The sequence below is a fragment of the Protomyctophum parallelum genome (genome assembly GCF_964188405.1).
Source record: "Protomyctophum parallelum genome assembly, chromosome: 13".
In the NCBI taxonomy this organism is placed as follows: domain Eukaryota; kingdom Metazoa; phylum Chordata; class Actinopteri; order Myctophiformes; family Myctophidae; genus Protomyctophum; species Protomyctophum parallelum.
In genome coordinates, this window is record NC_139708.1 from 20,588,638 (window position 1) to 20,608,516 (window position 19,879).

The 19,879-nt window shown below is 44.0% G+C and overlaps 1 protein-coding gene across 1 annotated transcript; it reads left to right on the forward strand.

Annotated features, from left to right (window-relative positions):
• Positions 1–11,426: 11,426 nt before the first annotated feature.
• gosr2 (golgi SNAP receptor complex member 2) lies at positions 11,427–19,055 on the forward strand. The gene is made up of 6 exons (XM_083779721.1): positions 11,427–11,567; positions 12,994–13,058; positions 14,754–14,862; positions 16,377–16,509; positions 17,284–17,424; positions 18,219–19,055. The coding sequence occupies exons 1-6, from the start codon at positions 11,539–11,541 to the stop codon at positions 18,378–18,380; spliced, it is 639 nt and encodes a 212-aa protein (XP_083635847.1). The 5' UTR covers positions 11,427–11,538; the 3' UTR covers positions 18,381–19,055.
• The last annotated feature ends 824 nt before the right edge of the window (positions 19,056–19,879 follow it).

A 19,879-nucleotide genomic window follows, 5' to 3' on the forward strand; every position in this document is an offset into this window, starting at 1 on the left:
GAGAGAGACACATGTGAATGACTAGACGGAAGAGGAAATACATGTAGGGAGCAATATAAGGACATTCCCGTAATAAGTGAATGAATTTGAGAGAGGAATTTGATCATCTGTCTTATTCCACACTAGAGCTGCCCTGTGACATGTTGAACTGCAATCTCTTACAGACATTACTCTTGACAGATTTCATTCACATTTTGGGCATGTCTTTACAGATGCCATTCCACGATGGTTTTATTGTTGCCGGTTATTTGGTAATTATCACCAAACTTTCATAGTCGCTTGGGTGAGGAATGTTTGAAAACCACTCTTTTTCTGAATGCACTGGGGGGGATACCTCACTTGTGGGAAATAGGGTAAAGGTTGCCCTCTGGGATGAGCTCTTAAACAGGTACTGGACAGGACTGGATATCTCCAGCATTATTATGTCAATCCCATCTGTGGGGAGCTCTGACAGACAGTAACCTTGATGCGTTGTAATTTCATTGGTTCTTTCCATTTGTCTATTTATTGTATCTATTAAGATGATATCTGTCTAACTGCTGCTTTATACTTTTAAAGTTCTTGAAATTGAGTGTCTTGCCTCGTAAGGTTAAAAGCGCCTTAAAGGAATCTGGAACATCTCCTGTCTGTCTTTCCGTCTGCTGTGTTTTTCTGCTGCGGAGCAGCATATGAGTGCATTTATTTGTATAAAAAGCACTTAAGATGGTCTTAATTATTAAGCTTAGAGGTTAGATAAATACCTTTTAATTCATTTTTTTTTTAAATGTTGTTCATAAAATCACTGGAAGCAACAAGAGAAATTGCTGATGTCGCTGATATGCATGGTAGCCACAAGCATGAGCAGGGTTATTGTGAAAAGAAACAACCTGGGTTTCAGTTGCTCTTATGGAAATGTCTATGGAAATCTCTGGACGTAGCCTAATGTGTTCTCAATAGAGAAAAAGGGAATATGTATTAACAGTGTGGCAAACACCAAACAAACACTTTGAAAGAAAAACAGGTTTATTTCTGGACATACCAACCCTCTACTCTTACTGTTTTTATTTAGATTCATAAAGATTTATAAAGAGAGGCATGTGTGCTTTCATGTCCAGAATGGCTTAACCAAACCATATGCTCTTAAAAGTCTAATTTAGGCTCATCATCTTTGTTCTAAAATGGGCCAATCTTGTTCCTAATTTTCCCAATCACCAATCAGAGAAAATGGTAGTATTTACTGCAGCATGAGTGCAGGTCAAAGGTGCATGTCTGCCCCAAGGGCTTTATTCTATGGGCCATTTATGTTTCCTTTGCATGATACTGAGTTGTATTCATGTATAATATGACTATAACTCATATCAGGGCTCCAAGTATGTATGTGACAATGTGGAATCAGATTTTTCTACCTCACATCGTCGTCGGGCAATTATTGATTTTATATTTCCTTTGCAAATAGCTGTACTTTCCTTTGCATCAGTCATACAAGTTCACATTTTATAATTGTACAATTGTTGTTAATATAACCCTACATTTCATATATATTTCTCTTGTTTCATTACATTATTATTTAAAATAATTAAGATAAATAAATGTACATTTGTAAGAACTATTGTACATGTTTGTCGTCACTTCTTTAGCTGTAACAGGTTGCTTTTCCCTCATCCTTTCCACATCAATTGCTTGTCTGAGTTTACTGTAACTCTTGAGATTGTAGAAATGGAACCAACAGGACCAAATTAAACAACCCTTAAAGGGACACTTCACCCTTTTTGCTAAAAAATATATGTTAATGACATTTAGGAGCTTTAGAACACTTTCCTGGGGGTCTTTATGTGTGTAAAATGTGGTTTTAGATATTTTAGATTGTATCAGTGAGACCAGTGTCTCTGATGTCATGGACACTGGGATCACTTACTTCCTGGACTACATGTGTACTCAGACTAAGACAGACCTCCCCTATCCACAAGGAGGAGCAGTGCACCAAAGTATTTTGGGAATTGTAGTCCAGGAAGGAAGTGAGACCAGTAAAAGATCTAAAACCACATATTACACACATAAAGACCCCCGGGAAAGTGTTCTAAAGCTTCTAAACGTCATTAACATATATATTTTTGCAAAAAGGGTGAAGTGTCCCTTTAAGGGTCCATTTGGCTCCACCTGTGCACTGAGTCCCAAGAGTTACATTAAGTCTCAGGGTTTTACAGCCATACAGTATGCACGCAACGAGAAGGCAACAGCAGCTGTGCACCTGTCTGCCTGGAAATGCTCTCGACTCTCAATCTATCTATGTGGGCAAACCACTTCCTAATCACACTGCCCCGCCCTCCTTTTCATCTGAAAGGACTGTGGTCGTGGGCTCACTGCATCACCCTCAACCGCCCAGTAAAACGCATGCACGCACGCACACACACACACACACACACACACACACACACACACACACACACACACACACACACACACACACACACACACACACACACACACACACACACACACACACACACACACACACACACACACACACACACACACACACACACACACACAGGTGTTCTGCCTCTGGCCAGCACACTAAGCATGATGACAATGATAATGGTTATGATGACAGGGAGGATGATGATCTTGAAGAATGTTGTCTACAAAAAAATATAGAGCATTTGACCCCAATTAACCACTTTCATCGTGGTGTGCCTATTTAGGGTATATCACAAAAATGTGCATAACATCTCCATACAACAAAGCATGTAATAGAGCTTAAGTGGTTAACTATTTACAGAGGTAAAGTTTAGTTCCCTGTTGTGACGACATTAATGTCACTTTACACACTCTATACACACACTCTAGGCCTAGGGGGAATATGGAATACAGACCGGTATGGTACAAGGAAATTGAAATTGAGACACAACTCATAAGTTTAAAAGCCTTACAGATTTGGTATGGTGGAGTGATGGAGGCAAATGGCTATCCCATAATCGTTTCCTAAAGGAATGCCGTGGATAGAACAAAGTACTGCTTCCAAAGCACTTTACATTACATAGCATTATGCTGCATATCTCGAGTGAGATTCATGGCACTTTGGTACTTGAAAACTCAGTACAAACATTGTCCATCCCATAATTTAACATAAATACAAAGGCAATTTGTTTCTTCGACCCTTTGTTTTAGCAGATGCATAGATCCCATCTTAGGTCATGAATATCGAATATCTAATGTTAACTGGACAGTTTAATACTAAGGGCAATGAATTGCATCATATGCGCCTTTTTATGCCCTTAGGGCATAACAAGGCTGATACGATGTGCCTCTACACTAATTCAATCAAAATCAAAATGTTATTACATAACAAATGTTTTATTGCAGTCATTTTGTACTTTTGATTTGTGAGGAGTGTGCCACTGAGAGCAGGATGGAAGATGAAAGATAAGATAATAAGATGGGATAAGATGGGCGAACCGATAGCCGTAACGGTCAGGGTTGGCGCAATGCTCTGAACAGAAAGTCCCGGGTTCGATGTCTGACCGGACCATTGCTGAATGTCGCCCCAATACAATCTCTCCACTGTGCCGTTAATAAAGGCAAATAAAGAATACATCAAATTAAATTCAGTTGGCATAGCAGCAGTGTATATAACACAGGATGGATACAGGGAAGAGTATTTTTCATATTAAATCAAACTAAAAAATACTGTTCCTGTTCTCTATTCATTGTGGGCTCGTTGCTCGAGCCCACAATGAATTAGTCTGACAACAGACATTGGCACATGGTAAATTCTATCAGTAAATAAGTACTGGTAAGTATAAATTCATCACCAGTGAAAATGCACAAATATTTATCCCCATATTGATGCATATAACTATAACGAAGACTTTAAATTTGCTGTGTGTATAGTGGGTATCTGGATAAAATAACATGTTTCTGTCATGCTTCTGTAAGTACAGTGGATCTCAAAGTAGGGTCTTTGGACCCCTAGGGGTCCTTGAGGGTGTTAAAGGGGGCCCCCAGCTAGCACCCCAGCTAGCACCACAATGTGTTTGTTTGTATTTATGTTTCTTTTCTTTGTTCATTCATAATGCCGCATTGTCCCGAATATAAGACCACTCTGATTATAAGACGACCCCCCATTTTTTCAAGACTCATTTGTGGAAACGTCAAATAGTCTAGTCACCGATTATAGTACGACCCCGCTTTTTAGGATATTTCCATTGGAGAAAAAAACCTAGTCTTATATATTCAGGCCAATAGGGTAATTGTTTTTCTTATGAATAAAAAAAACAATTGTTAACAAAAAAAAGGTAGTCAGTAATCCAAGAACAGAACAGTACATAAGGGGGGGGGGGGCAGGCTTGGTTGTAGAGCCTGATGGCTAATGGCACAAAAAAGGACCGTCCGAGTCGTCGCTTTGCGATTCATTGAGAAATATGAAGATGGAGAAGATGGAGACGCAGGGGATGAAGAAGGGATAGCCAGGAGGCCCCAGGGGGGATATCCCCTGCTGCTGCGTGTTGTTGTTTTATAATGAACTTCTAAAGCCTTCATTTCCCCCTCTACCCCGAGCGGAGGGGGGTGCAGTGATGAGGGCTGCTGAGTCCACAGTCGGATTCTCACGCACAAGCCCCCGGGGAGACTGGCTGCTCGGAGTGGGGTGGGAGGAGGTGTCCGAGGGAGGGAGGCAACATGTAACCCTCTGCGTGTTTATGTTTGTGTCTGTGTCTATCTGTGTGTATGTATGTATGTGTCATGCGTGCACATGTATGAGTGCCATGTAGAGACAGGTGGGGGCAGAGAGAGTATATTTTGCATAATGTGTGTGTGTGTGTGTGTGTGTGTGTGTGTGTGTGTGTGTGTGTGTGTGTGTGTGTGTGTGCGTGCGTGCGTGCGTGCGTGCGTGCGTGCGTGCGTGCGTGCGTGTGTGTGTGTGCATGTGCGCACATTCTTGCCATATGCACACCTGCGGTCAGTTCAATGAGAGTGATATGTGAGCGTGTATTTGTTGTCAGTATAGTCCTGTGCGGGTGTGTGTGTGTGTGTGTGTGTGTGTGTGTGTGTTGTCAGTCAGTATAGTGCTGTGCGGGTGTGTGTGGGCTACAGTGGCTCACAGTGCAGGGTGTGCTCAAAGTCCTCACTGTCACCCTAACACACGCCGTGAGTGACAGGCATAATGTAGGGTGATGCTGGCAGTAACACTATCTCTGTCTGTGTTGGCAAGGTTCAGGAATAGGTGACTATGCTGTGCTGGCCTGTATCGATGTGCCATGGCCCTGATGGATCAAGATAAATAGGCTTATTTATACCAAGGCTGGGACATTTTGATATATTATGTATCATACTTGAGTTGCCTAGCGAAAGGTGTTATCCATGGCAACTCATAGCTTCCAGGTTTATACATTACTCATTTTGTGAAAGTACAGTGGATGTTAACTGAGGCGTAGAATGCTATGTTGCGTACCTTACTCAAGGACACATTAGGACGCAATTCTCTAATTGTAACACGTGAGGTAAAGACATCTAGGCCTAAACACTTGCACACTTGCCTCTGAAGAGAGGATGACTACTTGATGATGGCTTCAGTATTGGTCCTAATTGCCAAACCTTAATTAGCTGCGCAGAAAAGTGTAATGGGTGCACAGGTAAGCAAGGAAAAGGACAGAGAGAGAGAGGGAGAGTGAGAGAGAGAGAGAGAGAGAGAGAGAGAGAGAGAGAGAGAGAGATGAGAATACGGCATGTGGTAGGAATTTGGAATGTGAAATGACTAATGCAATTGCTCAACCCACAACAAGAACATGCACTGCCTCGAGCTATGACAAGGCTGAGTGCATACCTCTACTGGGGAGGAGGGGGCTCTTTTGAGGTGTGGGGGGGGGGGGGGGGTTAACTGGATGGGGGTAAGGGGTTTTAGAAAATGGGTGATGGTGGTGTGCGGGGCTGCGCATGTGTACGTACAGTATACTAGTGCATCAACCGAGTTGGCGAATGGCGTCAACATTTCTGGGATGACTTATTTGGGGCGTGAAGGACTGGCACAGTAGCCGTGATGGACGACAGAACGGGTCAGAAGATGGATAGATGCATGTGACCTGAAGGGAGAGCGCAGTTGGTTAAAGGGGACGCACACCTTGAGGGCGCTGCATGAGTGCCTGGAGAAACAGCCGAGATCAACAATTATGAGACAGATAAATAATAATAGATATGGCATCGTAGTAGTTTTGTGAATACATTTCACACACACCCCAACAGACATATCGGCTCAACCAGTCCACATCAGGGCCCCAGCTATCCTCTTCTACTGGGAAAATGCTGGGGGAGTCTGGAGTTTGAGTCTGTTCCCATGAGTTTTGACGTTGCTAGAGAGAACACCTGCAGCGTTAACACTGGGATCGCACAGTAGCTACTGCGATAGGACACGATAAGACCCCGTACAACTCCTTGACTGACTCCCCCTGCTATTCAATGTATGGCATTTCTCTCTCCTCTTCTCTCAGCTACGCACGCACCCACCACGCACGCACGCACGCACGCACGCACGCACGCACGCACACACACAGCTGACCTCCATTTCAAGCAAAACAAAAACTTTCTGAGATCAACAATGTCCAATAAAGGAAAAACAGAGATAAGAGGCAGAGCTCAATGTTCTCGCAACACATGACATTTCCCAAAAAAAGAAGTCTGGAACTTTTGGTAAGTTGTGTTTACCACTCACTCAAAGCTCTTTATACATACATGGGTGGATGCATTCCCACACCCATGTCAGACAGAGGCAAATGTGCACGGCATCAGCCTGCTCGTACAGTGCCGTGGTTCCCAAACCTTTTCATGTCAAGGACCGCCAAATTGACACTCATTAGCCCCATTTGAAAATATATGCCAAGGACCCCCCATAAGAGAAGATTTTCACGGTTCTAGCAGTGATTTTCAACCATTTTCATTTCAAGGACCCCCAGTTTGAACTGAATTAGTCTACGGACCCCATTTAATGGCATTTCTATCTCTGGGACCCCCAATTCATATTATATCATATTTTATTATATTGCTAATTCAACTCTGATAGTGTACAAATGGAACCAAATGGTTCCATTTGTACACTGATCAGAGTTACAGACCCATAAGGGTCCATTTGGTTCCTAACTATCATTTAGCTCGGACCCCACTTTGGGAACCACTGTGCTCAAGGACACGTTGCCAGGAGGACCGAACAGGGAGCGCTCCAGTCGCTTCCCACACAGCCTATATTCCTCCAGAGCCACGAGCTGCCGCCCCAACCCATGTTGTCTGTGATTGTTTGTCATCATCTCTATAGCTACTACAGTCATGTTGTCCCGTCTTGCCCTTTTTCCAGCCCAAGATCATTCCATAATTATCTATTAAAGCGTCATCATCATTATCGTATTCGTCTCTAGGTCTATCATGCTTACCCACCTTTTGAACTCCCCCAAAACCACAAGCTATGGCTATAACTGACACGTATGAATCTATGGTGAGAGTGAGCTTGAGTCCCTGCTGCGTGGGCAGGAAGCAGCCTGTCAGTCACTGTGACGGCTCCCGTCAGGGGACGCCCACAGTGGAGCGCTCTCTCTCTCTCTCTCTGTCTGTGCCATGATGTTGCTGTTTATGTTCCCACCCTGGGTGATCTGGGAGACAGCATGTCATCCAACCGCAAGGGTGGACACGATCGCTCATCTTCACGTTCAGAGGTCTTGAGTGTCACCTCTCTCACAGGTGGTATGGCCACGAGGCAATGCATGTGCACATGTTTGTGTGTGTGTGTGTGTGTGTGTGTGTGTGTGTGTGTGTGTGTGTGTGTGTGTGCGCACGCTTGTGCGTGCGTGTGCACAAGGACATATAGAGGCATAATCCATATAGGCTTTCATGTCAGAAAACACAGACCAGGGAAGGAAATGAGATTACAATTTTGATTTAAATTAATTTCACATCAACCCATTGTATAGGATTAGGAACTCACCTACGCAAGACAATGATACACACTCTCCAGTCCAGAGACTCCAGAGGCTGTCCAAAGGGCTCTGACCCACAGTGGCTCTTCAGACACATGCATGGGAGCTTATGAATTTCTGCCCTTCTCTGACAGGTCCTCATTTGCTTTCATTCAGCCTCTCATCATAGCTTCAAAGACAAGTGCATCATCTTCCCCCAGGGGGATGAATGAGAAGATCACCGTGCCTTCAAACAATGATTGGTATCCAAACATTGTTAGCCCGGGGGCAATCTCGCTTCTCATAATAGGCCTCTTCATTTTATCTTAGCAATATAATGAATATACAATGAGGCATCATTATGGACATCATATTTAAGTGATTTAATAACATATCATTTTCCTTGCAGGAATTAAACCAAGGTATGGGGGTGGGGTAGGGGTCAAATCCTTTAATACAGTGAGGGCTTTCTTCTTCTAGCTAACCCTGCTGCCATGATGTCTAACCAGGAGAGGGAGACTGATCCAGCACTAATTTCACTCTAGTTACAGGAAACAACTTTTGGAGGGCCCCCACGGGGGCCGAGCCGCCTGGCATCAAGACATGGTATTCTTCTTGACGAACCTCCAAAGTGGCCGCACACGCAGCCTTGAACATCTCTACTGCTTCATACAAGTTATTCTTTAGCACAACAATAGGCTCTATGCACATATAATAACTCTTCCTACTTCCGGGCCCCTTCCATTTGGTTCCATTTGTACACTCTCAGAGTTACAGACCTGTACAAGGCCATTTGGAAACCACTCAAGGACACTAGTGTTTCCAGTGAGCCAACACGCACAACACGCACAATAGCAGCACACTGACAATGTTTGACTATAATTGAACAGAGCCTTCATTAGTATCATGGGCAACACCTGTGAAGGAAGTAGGGAAGGGGTCGAAGTTCTTTCCAAAATGGCGTCTTGTTATCGGCGTGTGTGCATATAGGGCCCATTGAAATTAGAGAAATTATAGATTAGGACGTTCAAAACTAAGAACACAAAACACCAAACTAGACACATGCGGCAAATGTTGTGTGATCTCTTATGGTCAGCTGGAGTGCTCCACACACCTGGTGTCTGGATCCCAGTATGTGCCTGTGGTGCTCAGGTGTGCATGGGGAGAAGACCGGTAAGCTCAGCTCATCCTTTCTCCAGGGCTGAAAGATAATGGACAGACACGGCGAACCCCATGACCTTGGCAGAGAGATAAATACACCCCATATAAAGCGCCGAGGGGGTTTGTGGGGGCCCCCTATAGCTCTACTTTCCCTCTGCTCCTTTTCTATTCTGAGCAACAGGTTAAATCTGTGGTGCTCACATCCAACAGCTGCCCCGAGGAAGTGTTATGACAACCAAAAATGGCGAGCGAGCAGCGAGAGCAAGAAGTGGCATGAACGGATCTCGTGGTTTCTGACATGTAGGGGTGGATCGAGTGAAAAGGGGCCTCTGCTGCTGAGAAGCATTTAGCCTGAAGAGACAACCATCAACTCAAGCATCATCACGCAGGCAGGCACAGTAAACTGTCTTCTTTGGCCATCATGTGAGACGAACAAGGTAAACAAAAACAGCCGCCGTTGATGAACGGGAGCTCATAACAACTCGGTGCACTACGCACACAAATGGACACTTGCATTGACGCCACTAACAAACGGTCTCGCAGTTTCCGATATTCGTGACTTTGCGGCCTGTGGGGCTCGGTTGGGGAAAACCGATTGAGATGTGGTTTTGTATGGGTGCCAGGCAGGCAGGCAAGCGCCTCGGGATGATTCTCTCTCGTCTGACATCACCAAGGAGCCATTGTTACGTTTTTTTTTTCACACTTACTTATGGGAAATCAAATCATGCTTCTTTCACACACTATATTCATTGACAGAGTGACAGACCGAGTCAGTGTATAACAGACAACTTCACAAACACTCTGTCTCCTTCCTTTACGAATTCCCTTACCCATCGCTGTACAGTGATTGGTTATTTCCAATCTCATTCACCCGTAGAGTTTGATATCATTATTTTTGGTGTCTGACCGCAGGCAGAAGGGAAGCTCCAGGATGGGCAGACAGGAATATCCTGACACCCGTCTGTGGAAAAAGAGGATAGCCTAATTAGACAAAGTCAGGATGAGCTGACAAAACCTAGCCTCGAGACGTCTTTTCATGAAGTCTTTCCTGTCAAATGTCTACTTGTCAACAGACAATTCTATGCCTCTCTCAAAACGTGTCTTGGTAGGGCAAACGGATTTATGCTTTCAGAGCACAATTGTCAGTGATTCTGCTTAAGGGTAATAGGGCTCCGTCAATACACTTTAGAGCAGCAGATAGCCTACAGCAAAATAAAACGATACATTTTGTTTCGGTAGTTTAGCATCAAAATGGACAGTATTATGGTCACGTGCCAAATGTTTGTGCTTTACTATCAACGCAGCATGCAAGTTGATGCAAGTTCACTGAAACATTTCTGGGGTCATATTCAGACTTTTGTGTGCACCCCAAGTTTTTAAGCTGCTTAAACATTTAGATATTTGATATTCATTTTAAGCCCATTCAACTTCAAACTCTTACCAGTACACATTAGACTAATTGAAAACATGCCCTGCTTTTGATAGTTTGGCTGACTAATGAATAACCTTATTGTTTAAATTAGTTATTTAATGTATGGACTTAACATGGGCCGGAATGCTCACCCTGATGAGTCGTCCTGTATGCAGTTCTTGAAGCCATTCAGTAGCCTATATACTGTCTGTCAGGGCTCTATACATTCATGGGGATAGAAGGGTTACAGACAGATGCAGAGACCATATATGGCTTTTACTGTGGAAAATGGAAAATGGAAGCTCCGCACACTCAGATCTGTGCACAATCAATGTATTTATTTTAAGCTTTCGGACTCTATACTGAACTGTCCTGCAGGCATTGAATTGACTGTGGGTGCGTTATCAATCATTGTGAAATCATACTGTACGGTTTACAAACGGTTAATAAAGTATCTATCAAGAAATCAATCAATCTCCATCCATAAAATTATTATATGCTCAATATGCTGGGCAATGGGCATTAAATTGGGCACACATGCACACATGCACACACGCACACACACACACACACACACACACACACACACACACACACACACACACACACACACACACACACACACACACACACACACACACACACACACACACACACACACACACACACACACACAGCTTAGAGTATTATACTCTAAAACACACACACACACCGTTTCCGTTGTACATTAGACCGGATCTGATCAGCAGCAGCAAATGGCAAAGCAGAATAGATCCCAGTCTCCAAAGGGTCCCTCTGCGCTGTGATTGGCTCCTTTGTTGCCAAGCAGCCGCTGACGGACGGAGATGTAGCCATTCACAACACTGCGTGCCCCTCCAGATGATGGGATGTAGATCCCTACCGTTTCCGTATACAAACCTTTTTAGATGATGACGTGTAAAGTGTACTACAGTCCCCACTGCTGTCAGCTAAATAGCTACTAGCTAAGCTGCAAAAGGCTTATTATTATTTCAAAGTGAAGACCTGGGGAAAGCCTGAACCAAAACAGCAGACATGGAGACACTTTACCACCAGACAAACAAGTGAGTGTGCCTGTCTTGGGTCCAAACTTGATTTATATTAGATTAACGGGCTATCGTTAGTGGCATAATATAATGGAGCTAGCTCACTAATATAGTCTCTCAATGTCTGCTATAAAGTAGTAATATTAACGTTACATCCGCAAATAAATGTTCAATAAACATTTCCCCAAAAAATAAATGTACTAGTGTTAATTAAACTTACTTGACAAACTGCATGGTATGCATTTCTTCCAATTCCAGCTGTCAAGCTAAATAACGGTTTAAGGTTTGGGCTTTGGGGGGTGTCATATTTCTGACAAATAAAATGATACGTTTACATTGCCAAAGCAAGTGTTAAAATATAATAAAAAACAGTTGAAAATGGGGAAAGTATATACAGTTGGAGGGGGTACAGCATTTTGTAAACAGAGCTATGTCATATTGCGTAATTACATGTTATAAAGGGTATAAAGCTTTTTTTGAAACAAATAGGGACAATTTCTGGGACAAATAGCAGCATTTTTTTTCTCAAGTCTATTTAAATAGTATAGAAAACATCACACCCGTGTGAAGTGACTCGTGAGGGGCGCTCTTATCATCATTCCGGCCAATCACAATTTGCGTCCTCATTTTTGTCTTCAATGTTTGTGTTTACGCAATGTTTGTGTTTGCACAAACACTAAAAACTGGCCATTCATTGTCAATGGCATTAAATGTTTGTGTTAGGACAATGACGTAAAACTGGCATTTTTTGTTAGGAGTCGGACAATGTTTGTGTTTACACACACCCTCAAAGCTAGACATAGGAGGGTTTAAAGGTAGCAGCTCTGTTTGCATATGCAATAGACCTGTAGTCTATAGTCCACTCACTGACCATAGAGTATAAAGGACTGCCCCGCCCCCTGCTATTCATTTCAGTGGAAGTTGCTCAGTGGCGTTTTGAAGCACCCGGAAGAACGCTCTACTTCCGCATTTCCCCCCCGATTTGGACAGTGTTCAATGTTAAACCCCAGCTGCTGAATGCACGGGCCCGCCTGCAGTCTCAGCTCTGGCCAGTAGGGCCGAGCGCTTCAACGTTGGCCAGCCTTTCTGTAGCCTCGGTCCCGGGCTTTACCTATCTGCGAAAAGAAAAGCCTGGTCACAACGTAAGGCAGAGAAGCTATCGGCGGATGTATCCTCCGGAAACATCCGTCAGATTTATTTCCCCCGGATACGATATTTTCCTGACCAATCGCAACACTTGTTTCATTCACGGAGAATGTAAACTGATTTGTAAAGCATCAACGTCATTTCCTTGGGCAATACTTCCGCTAAAATCCTGCAACTTCCGCCCAAACAAATGATAGCCCCTCTACAGCGTAGGTCTTACCCAGGGTGGCCTTTATGGGGCCTTTAATAGTTGCCACTGACTCACTGTCCATTACTGTGTTACATCATGATTCATTAGGCACATCCAGGAGGTGCAATCTCACATGGGGAGTCTGGAGTCAACGGACCGAGAGTCTGTGCACTGTGAGTATAACAGCAACCCAACCGTTCACCAGTGGTGGAAAAAGTACTCGCGGGGCGGCAGTGGCTCAGGGGTAGAGTGACCGGATGGAAACCCCAAGGTTCCCAGTTCGAACCCGGGCTCCCACAGAGTTAGTGTCGAAGTATCGTTGAGCAAGACTCTGAACCCCTAATTGCTCCCGATGTGCAGGTTTCCTCCGGCATCGGTGTGTGAATGGGTGAATGTAATGCACAATCTCTGTAAAAGCGCCTTGGATAAAGGCGCTATATAAATGCACCATATAAAAGTATCAATACCGCAATGTAAAAGTCAGGGAATTGAAAATGTACTTGAGTAAAAAAAAGTACAAAAGTATTGGCATGAAAATGTACTTGAAGTTAGTACCAAAAGTAGAAAGTACTCACTATGCAGAATGTCCCATTTTTTATTTTCAAATAAATGTAGTGGAGTAAAAGTACAATATTTTCCTCGGCTCTGAGATGCAGAGGAGTCGAAGTACTTATGTACAGTACTTATTCGGTACTAAAAATAAATAAATCTAAATCTAAATTTCATTAAGAAGTCAAAGAAAAATATAAGAAATTCCATACATTGGGAAACAAAGTAGTAGTGAAAATAGCCGATCTACAAGCTCACAATGCGTCGCGATGTGCTGTGAGGTTGTAGATCTGTTGTTTTCACTAGTTTGGGTCGGGTCCTCCTGGCTGGGGAGACATAACTTTTCTCTTTTGGGTCACGGGTTAAACAGTTTGGGAACCACTGCCCTGGCGGCATACCCACTTAAAAAAGACCCACACATCAAGAAAAGGGAACAATATACTTTCCTTTTTACAGCATGTGTTAATGTAGAGCCTGAAGAAGGTGGGTGTGTCACCCCGTGCATGCGCCACCAGCTGCATGTGGTTATGTTGATTGTTTCCCATGGTGCCCTCACTGAGCCAGGCTGGTGCCAGGACAGGAAGCAGTGGGGTGGGGAAGCTTCATCATGGGACTGACTGGCTTCTCCCAGATAATGGTGGGAGCCACGTCGCTCGCTGCCCCGTGACAATGACTTCAGCTCGCATGTTAGGCAGGTCGGAAGGATGTAGCGTAGGCCCCCAAAAACTGGCTGATGGATGGGAACGGGGCGTGGGGACTGGGGACAACGTTGTGCACGTTAGATAAAGGTTTTCCATTAAAGCCTTGTTCTCCCACCTTATTTTGAATGTAAACTACGACGTGGAATCTCAAATGTTCAGCCTGAACATTTAATGAAGTGCAAATGATGGATATGATGATCTCAGGAATTAACTTTCATTTGCCTCTTTATTTAGGGATTATTATTATTATGTATTTGCCTTGCCATTTTGTTGTAGATCCAGACCATTAGTCTTAGCATTTTTTTTATCCAACAATATGTTTATTGTTACAATTCTTGGCATAGAAAGATAACAAAACTTGCATACATATGCTGTATACACTCCAACATACCTCTCCCTCCCCCCCAACAGATACTCATACAGTACAAAAAACATACCTACAAAAACATAACAAAAATTACTACCTTAAGATAATACAACAGCAATACAGCAATACAGATTTAACATATTAGAAAAAAAACACTAGCTTATAAAATAAAATAAACATAAAACATGACATTGGTATGTATCTTCGAACAACGCATGTAAACATTGGATCACTGTGTGTCTTCATAAAAGTGCTGGAGAATGACCTCCAAGCAAGGATCGACCAGATCTTCAACCAACTAGAGCGTCTTGAGATCCTGGCGAGTAAAGAACCACCAAACCGCCGGCAGAACGCAAGAATGTAAGTACGGACACAGTCCCACAGTTATAAAAATCACACTTGTGTGAATGAATACCTACGAACTCACCCTTTTACCTACTCGCCCCGGGCGTACAGCCGGTGGAACTGCTCAGCCTGGTATTCCTGAATATATATGCTTAAACGGTTAAACCTTAACCTCAGTAAAATGGTGCCAAAACCTAACCCTAAACCTAACCCCAGTAAAACTATGCCTAACCCTAAACTTATTTCGAACCTTATTCTCAGTAAAACAAAATAATGCAAGAATACGGTCGGCTTAAAGCAAACATTAAAAAGTCCATAGACTTGGCTGCCACATGGTCGTATCGGTGGTGTATAGGGCTGAACCTCTAGCATCTCATAAAGGCAAGGGAGAGGTGTAGGAGGAGATGAGACAGACAGCCGTCTGCCCTGTGGCGACGTCAGTGGCTCTATGAAAACATTTCCTCTAGATGCCCCGTCATCGCCAGCATTCTTGCTGCATTGGACAGAGCGTCATTTGTGATCTGGATAAACAGGCCCCAGGGGACACGGATGGAAGGAACACCCCACGCTCGACAGCTCTCCTGTGATCTCAGGACGGCTCCTTGTTGAGCCGCAGGGCAGAGCCGAGCACGAATGACGCAGAGGACAGGGTCTGGAGGCAGGTGGATGGATGGCCATGTAGGTCTTCAGGTGTTTCTTGTTAATCCCAGCCGGGGCAGATGATGCACTGTTTTGGATTAAAACTCATCCAGTGCCACCAGTTGGATACCAGTTTTGGCCATCGTTGTCACTGAAGCCCATTATAAATAAAAGAAAGAAAATGTAATTCTATTGCGCATGTCATGTGCATGTCATCACCTGCACACCAGATTAGAGGAATTTTCAAAATATGGATTAAAAAAAAAGAAGAAAAAATATTATTTTTAGGCGTCCAAAGGCGCCATTGGCACTCTCGGCCTCGTGACATGCTCCATATTATGGCCAATACAGAATTAATTCCATATGTTGATCTGACCTCATATGACCTCATCAAACCCAAGACACTGCCCCTGCTGCCACCTTTAGATCTCCAAATATGGAGCTGACCTGTTCTGACACACTAAATGTTGATCTGACCTCATCAAACCCTGTACACTCAAGCCACGCCCCATATATGGCCAGCCTCATCAAACCCTGTGCACTCAAGACACTGCCCTCGCTGCCACCCTTAGATCTCCATATATGGAGCTGACCTGTTCTGGCATACCATACATGTTGATCTCACCCCATCAAACCCTGTACACTCAAGACATGCTCCATAAATGGCAGAATTCATTCCCTATGTTGAGCTGACCTCCCATGCCAAAGCGCCAGCGCTCGCCCAGCAGTCATGCACCCAGGTGCATGGCGAGAAGCGACCTCCCCCTAAAGGGCGAGGTCGCTTCTCGCCCTCGGGCGTCTTACTGGTAACTTCACAACAGTCCTTTTCTATTTTGTGACGTATGACAAAGGTGAGTGAGTGAGTCGTGGTATCTTTTTGCACACTTCAGGCGCGTAGACCAGCTCAAGTATGACGTTCAGCACCTCCACACGGCCCTGCGAAACTTCCAGCAACGACGCTACAACAAGGACGCCCAGGAGAGGGAGAGGGAGGAGCTCATGAGCCGAACCTTCACCACCAATGTAAGTGTGACGTCCTTTCCAACCGCCATGATGAAAAGGATTGATTGCCGTGGCTGGTAGGTCTGTCTGCTCTGCAAGCCAGTAGAGGCTGTAAACATGCCGTCACATCAACGTTAGTCTCGCCTTGGCAGACTGTTGCCTCTTGCAATTTCCAAATGCGACCGCCATACAGTCTGTAGAGCGGAAGCTCTGATTATGCAAGCAAGCGATAAAGCGGAAGTGAAGCCTCCTCCCCACTTCCGTTTCGTCTTTACAGTCGCGCAAATGTATCCTAATATAAATCGAAATCATCTAAGCACATATAGCTTTCTGCTTAGCAGAAATGGAAAAAAATAAATAATTATGTAAAGATATTTTTAAATATATCTTTATGAACCGAAATGACAGCTTCCTTGCTTGGATTTCGGGAGGTGTAGTTCCACTTGGAGATTTTGGAATAGTTGTCTGGCTACGCGAGACTACTGCAATAGCACCTTCTACTGGTTGGTCTGGGTGCATGTTCAGCAGGGTGGGGCTCTACACTACTGGTACATCCTCCCCAGGACAACCTCGGGGGTTGGCAGCAACAGGGTACACATGAGAATAGACTATAGAGGGTATGTGCGCATGCATAAAGTGAGTGGCAAATCAAGTGGCAAAGTGAGTTTAACATAATTTAACTTTGTGTAATACAATCGGATAGGACTTTTCTGTGTGGATGCATTATGGGCTGTTGTTCTCATTTTGTTGTCTCAAATATGTGACTATTACACCATTTGTTTTTTGTCCAAGTAGGATGCAGAAACCTCCATCCCCATAGACGAGACCTTACAGTTCAACAGCAACTTGCACAACGCACACAGAGGCATGGACGACCTCCTTGGCAGCGGCAGTGGGATCCTCAGCGGACTCAGAGATTCAAGAGGGACACTCAAGGTGTGTGTGTGTCGTGCGTGCGTGCGTGCATAGGAAACTCACTCACTGTGGGGCAGGAGTGATGAGTTGTCAGACAAGTGAATCAAATTATAGCAGAGCAGTTTTCTGAAGGAAACGCAAAACCTTTTCCTGAAAAACACATTTTAAAAGAATACTTGAATAAACCCTGGTCCGGTTTCTACTTCAGTCACTGTGGTGTGTTTGTCAGTGAAGTACATACATGTTTCCAGGGAGGAGAAGTGCAGTCTTCCTGGTCCTCTTATCAGGGTGTGTCTGGCACAGAGGGCCTGGTTGGGTCTATGGTTCCCTGGCCATGAGAATCTTCTGAGAGATGGGAGTTAGGGTGTTGTCACTTAGACCTGAGAGTGTACAAATGGAACCGGACCCGTTAGGGTCCATTTCGTTTGATTTTGTACACTCTCAGAGTTAGACCCGTAAGGGCTCATTTGGTTCCAAACTATCATTTAGCTGGGGACCCCCTGGAACTCCCTCAAGGACCCCTTGGAGTCCCCGGACCCCACTTTGGGAACCACTGACTTAAGCCCTAACCACACCAAAGGGTCAAGAGCGTTTAGCGTTGTCCCTGCGGTGTGATATGTCTTGTTGCACGTTGACCCTAGTGATTCAACGGCCCAAACCACACCAAAGGGTCGAGACTGTTTTAGCGTTAACTCCTTGCAACCATTTGGACCAAAGGAGTTGCAGCATGGTGACCCTTTGGTGTGGTTAGAGCTTAAGACTGCGTTTCTATTTTCTAAAAACAAATGTTTTTTTTCATGTTGCCTTTTCCACAGGGGACGCATAAGAAGATGCTGGATGTGGCCAACATGCTGGGGCTATCTAACACGGTCATGAGGCTGATAGAGAGGCGGGCCACCCAGGATAAGTTGATCATGATTGGAGGCATGTTGCTGACATGCGTGTTCATGTTCCTGGTCATCAGGTACCTGGCCTGACCACTGCCGTCCTTTTGCAGCAGCTGCAGCAGCACTTTTCAATCAGTCTGCTGGGACTTTGAACAGTGACAGAATCAGTGACTCTTAAGGTTTAAGTGTGCTGGATTCAGACATTTCATGACAATTGTAAAAGTCCAGATTTTTTGATTTTTTTTTTATAAACTGTGCCATCTTCTGATGTGTCAACCCTTTCTGACAAGTGCAAAAACTATACGGTTGAAGATACACAGTAATTCATTCCACTCCCTAACTCATTCACCAGAACTGTTTCCACCATTGCATACCACTGCCTCACATCAATAATCAATTCCTTCATTAAAAATCAAGCTGTGAAACTGTGAAAGCATTGGGTCTCTCTGCTATACATACGTAGTCTTGAGAAAATGGAAATTGATGACATGAGAAGGGCAATATGAGATGGCTTGCTTATTCTAAATCCTCAACATCCGTTTGATAACTTAATACTGTACCTTTCATAATATGAGCCACTGACGTTTAATTCTTACTATTCTGCAGCATTAGAAATTGTAAGGCTGACTAGGAATTCATTTCTTGTCATGTTTACTCCTTAAAAATGTTATTTCATACTGTATGCCAGAGAAGTGATCAACAAGAAAAAGTATTATTTGGTCGTTTTCCATACCGTTGATAAAATCAAATGTTATACCATTGTAATATTCTCTGGGATTTATGCTAAATCTAGTCTCACTATGTGAGCGTTTTAATTCTTAACAGAATAATAAAAGCTGTTGTGTATGATTGTTATACATTGTTTGAGGAAAGGCTTTCACTTCAATAAATCTATAGATTTCATATACATCAGTTCATACAGCACAAAGTTAAGATTTACAGCAACTCTGACGAGGGCTTTCCCTTCCATTGTTCACAGAATTAGTGGAAATGTAGTACTCGAGGGGCTCTAGCCCAAATCTGCACAACTCCTGTAGCGTTCCAGAGTTTGTATAGAAATAAGAGGGAAGCCCCAGCATCAGATTTACAGCCAGTATACCACCCCGTTCCCTACATGTTAACAAGCACTTACAGATTTATGGCTTCCAGAAGTACATTTAAGGCACCTCTGGCGCCATCTAGTGACTTCAACCAGGCCGAAGACATGGGGAGAGAGTATGTTTTGCACTCTGTGTGTGTGTCCGTCCTTCCGTCTGTGAACAGCTAATCTCCGGCCGGTCGATGCGAAATTTTGCACACACTCTCCCTGGATGCCAACGATGAACCTCTGCCCCAACATTTCCAGAACAGCCTGTTATAGCACCATCAGGAGGCCGCTTTGTGCAAAACAACTTTTTGGACAGTACACCTACAGATTTTGTCCAAACATCAAGCAAATTGGTACAGTCTCTCTAGAGCCATTCAACAAAACGGGTCTTTCAGATTTCTCAGACTCCATCCTGACTCCAAAGTTCGCAGGAGTGCTCAGTTTCAAACAAAATGCTGCAAATCATGAACACATCGTGTGATTTCCGTGAATTGTGCACACA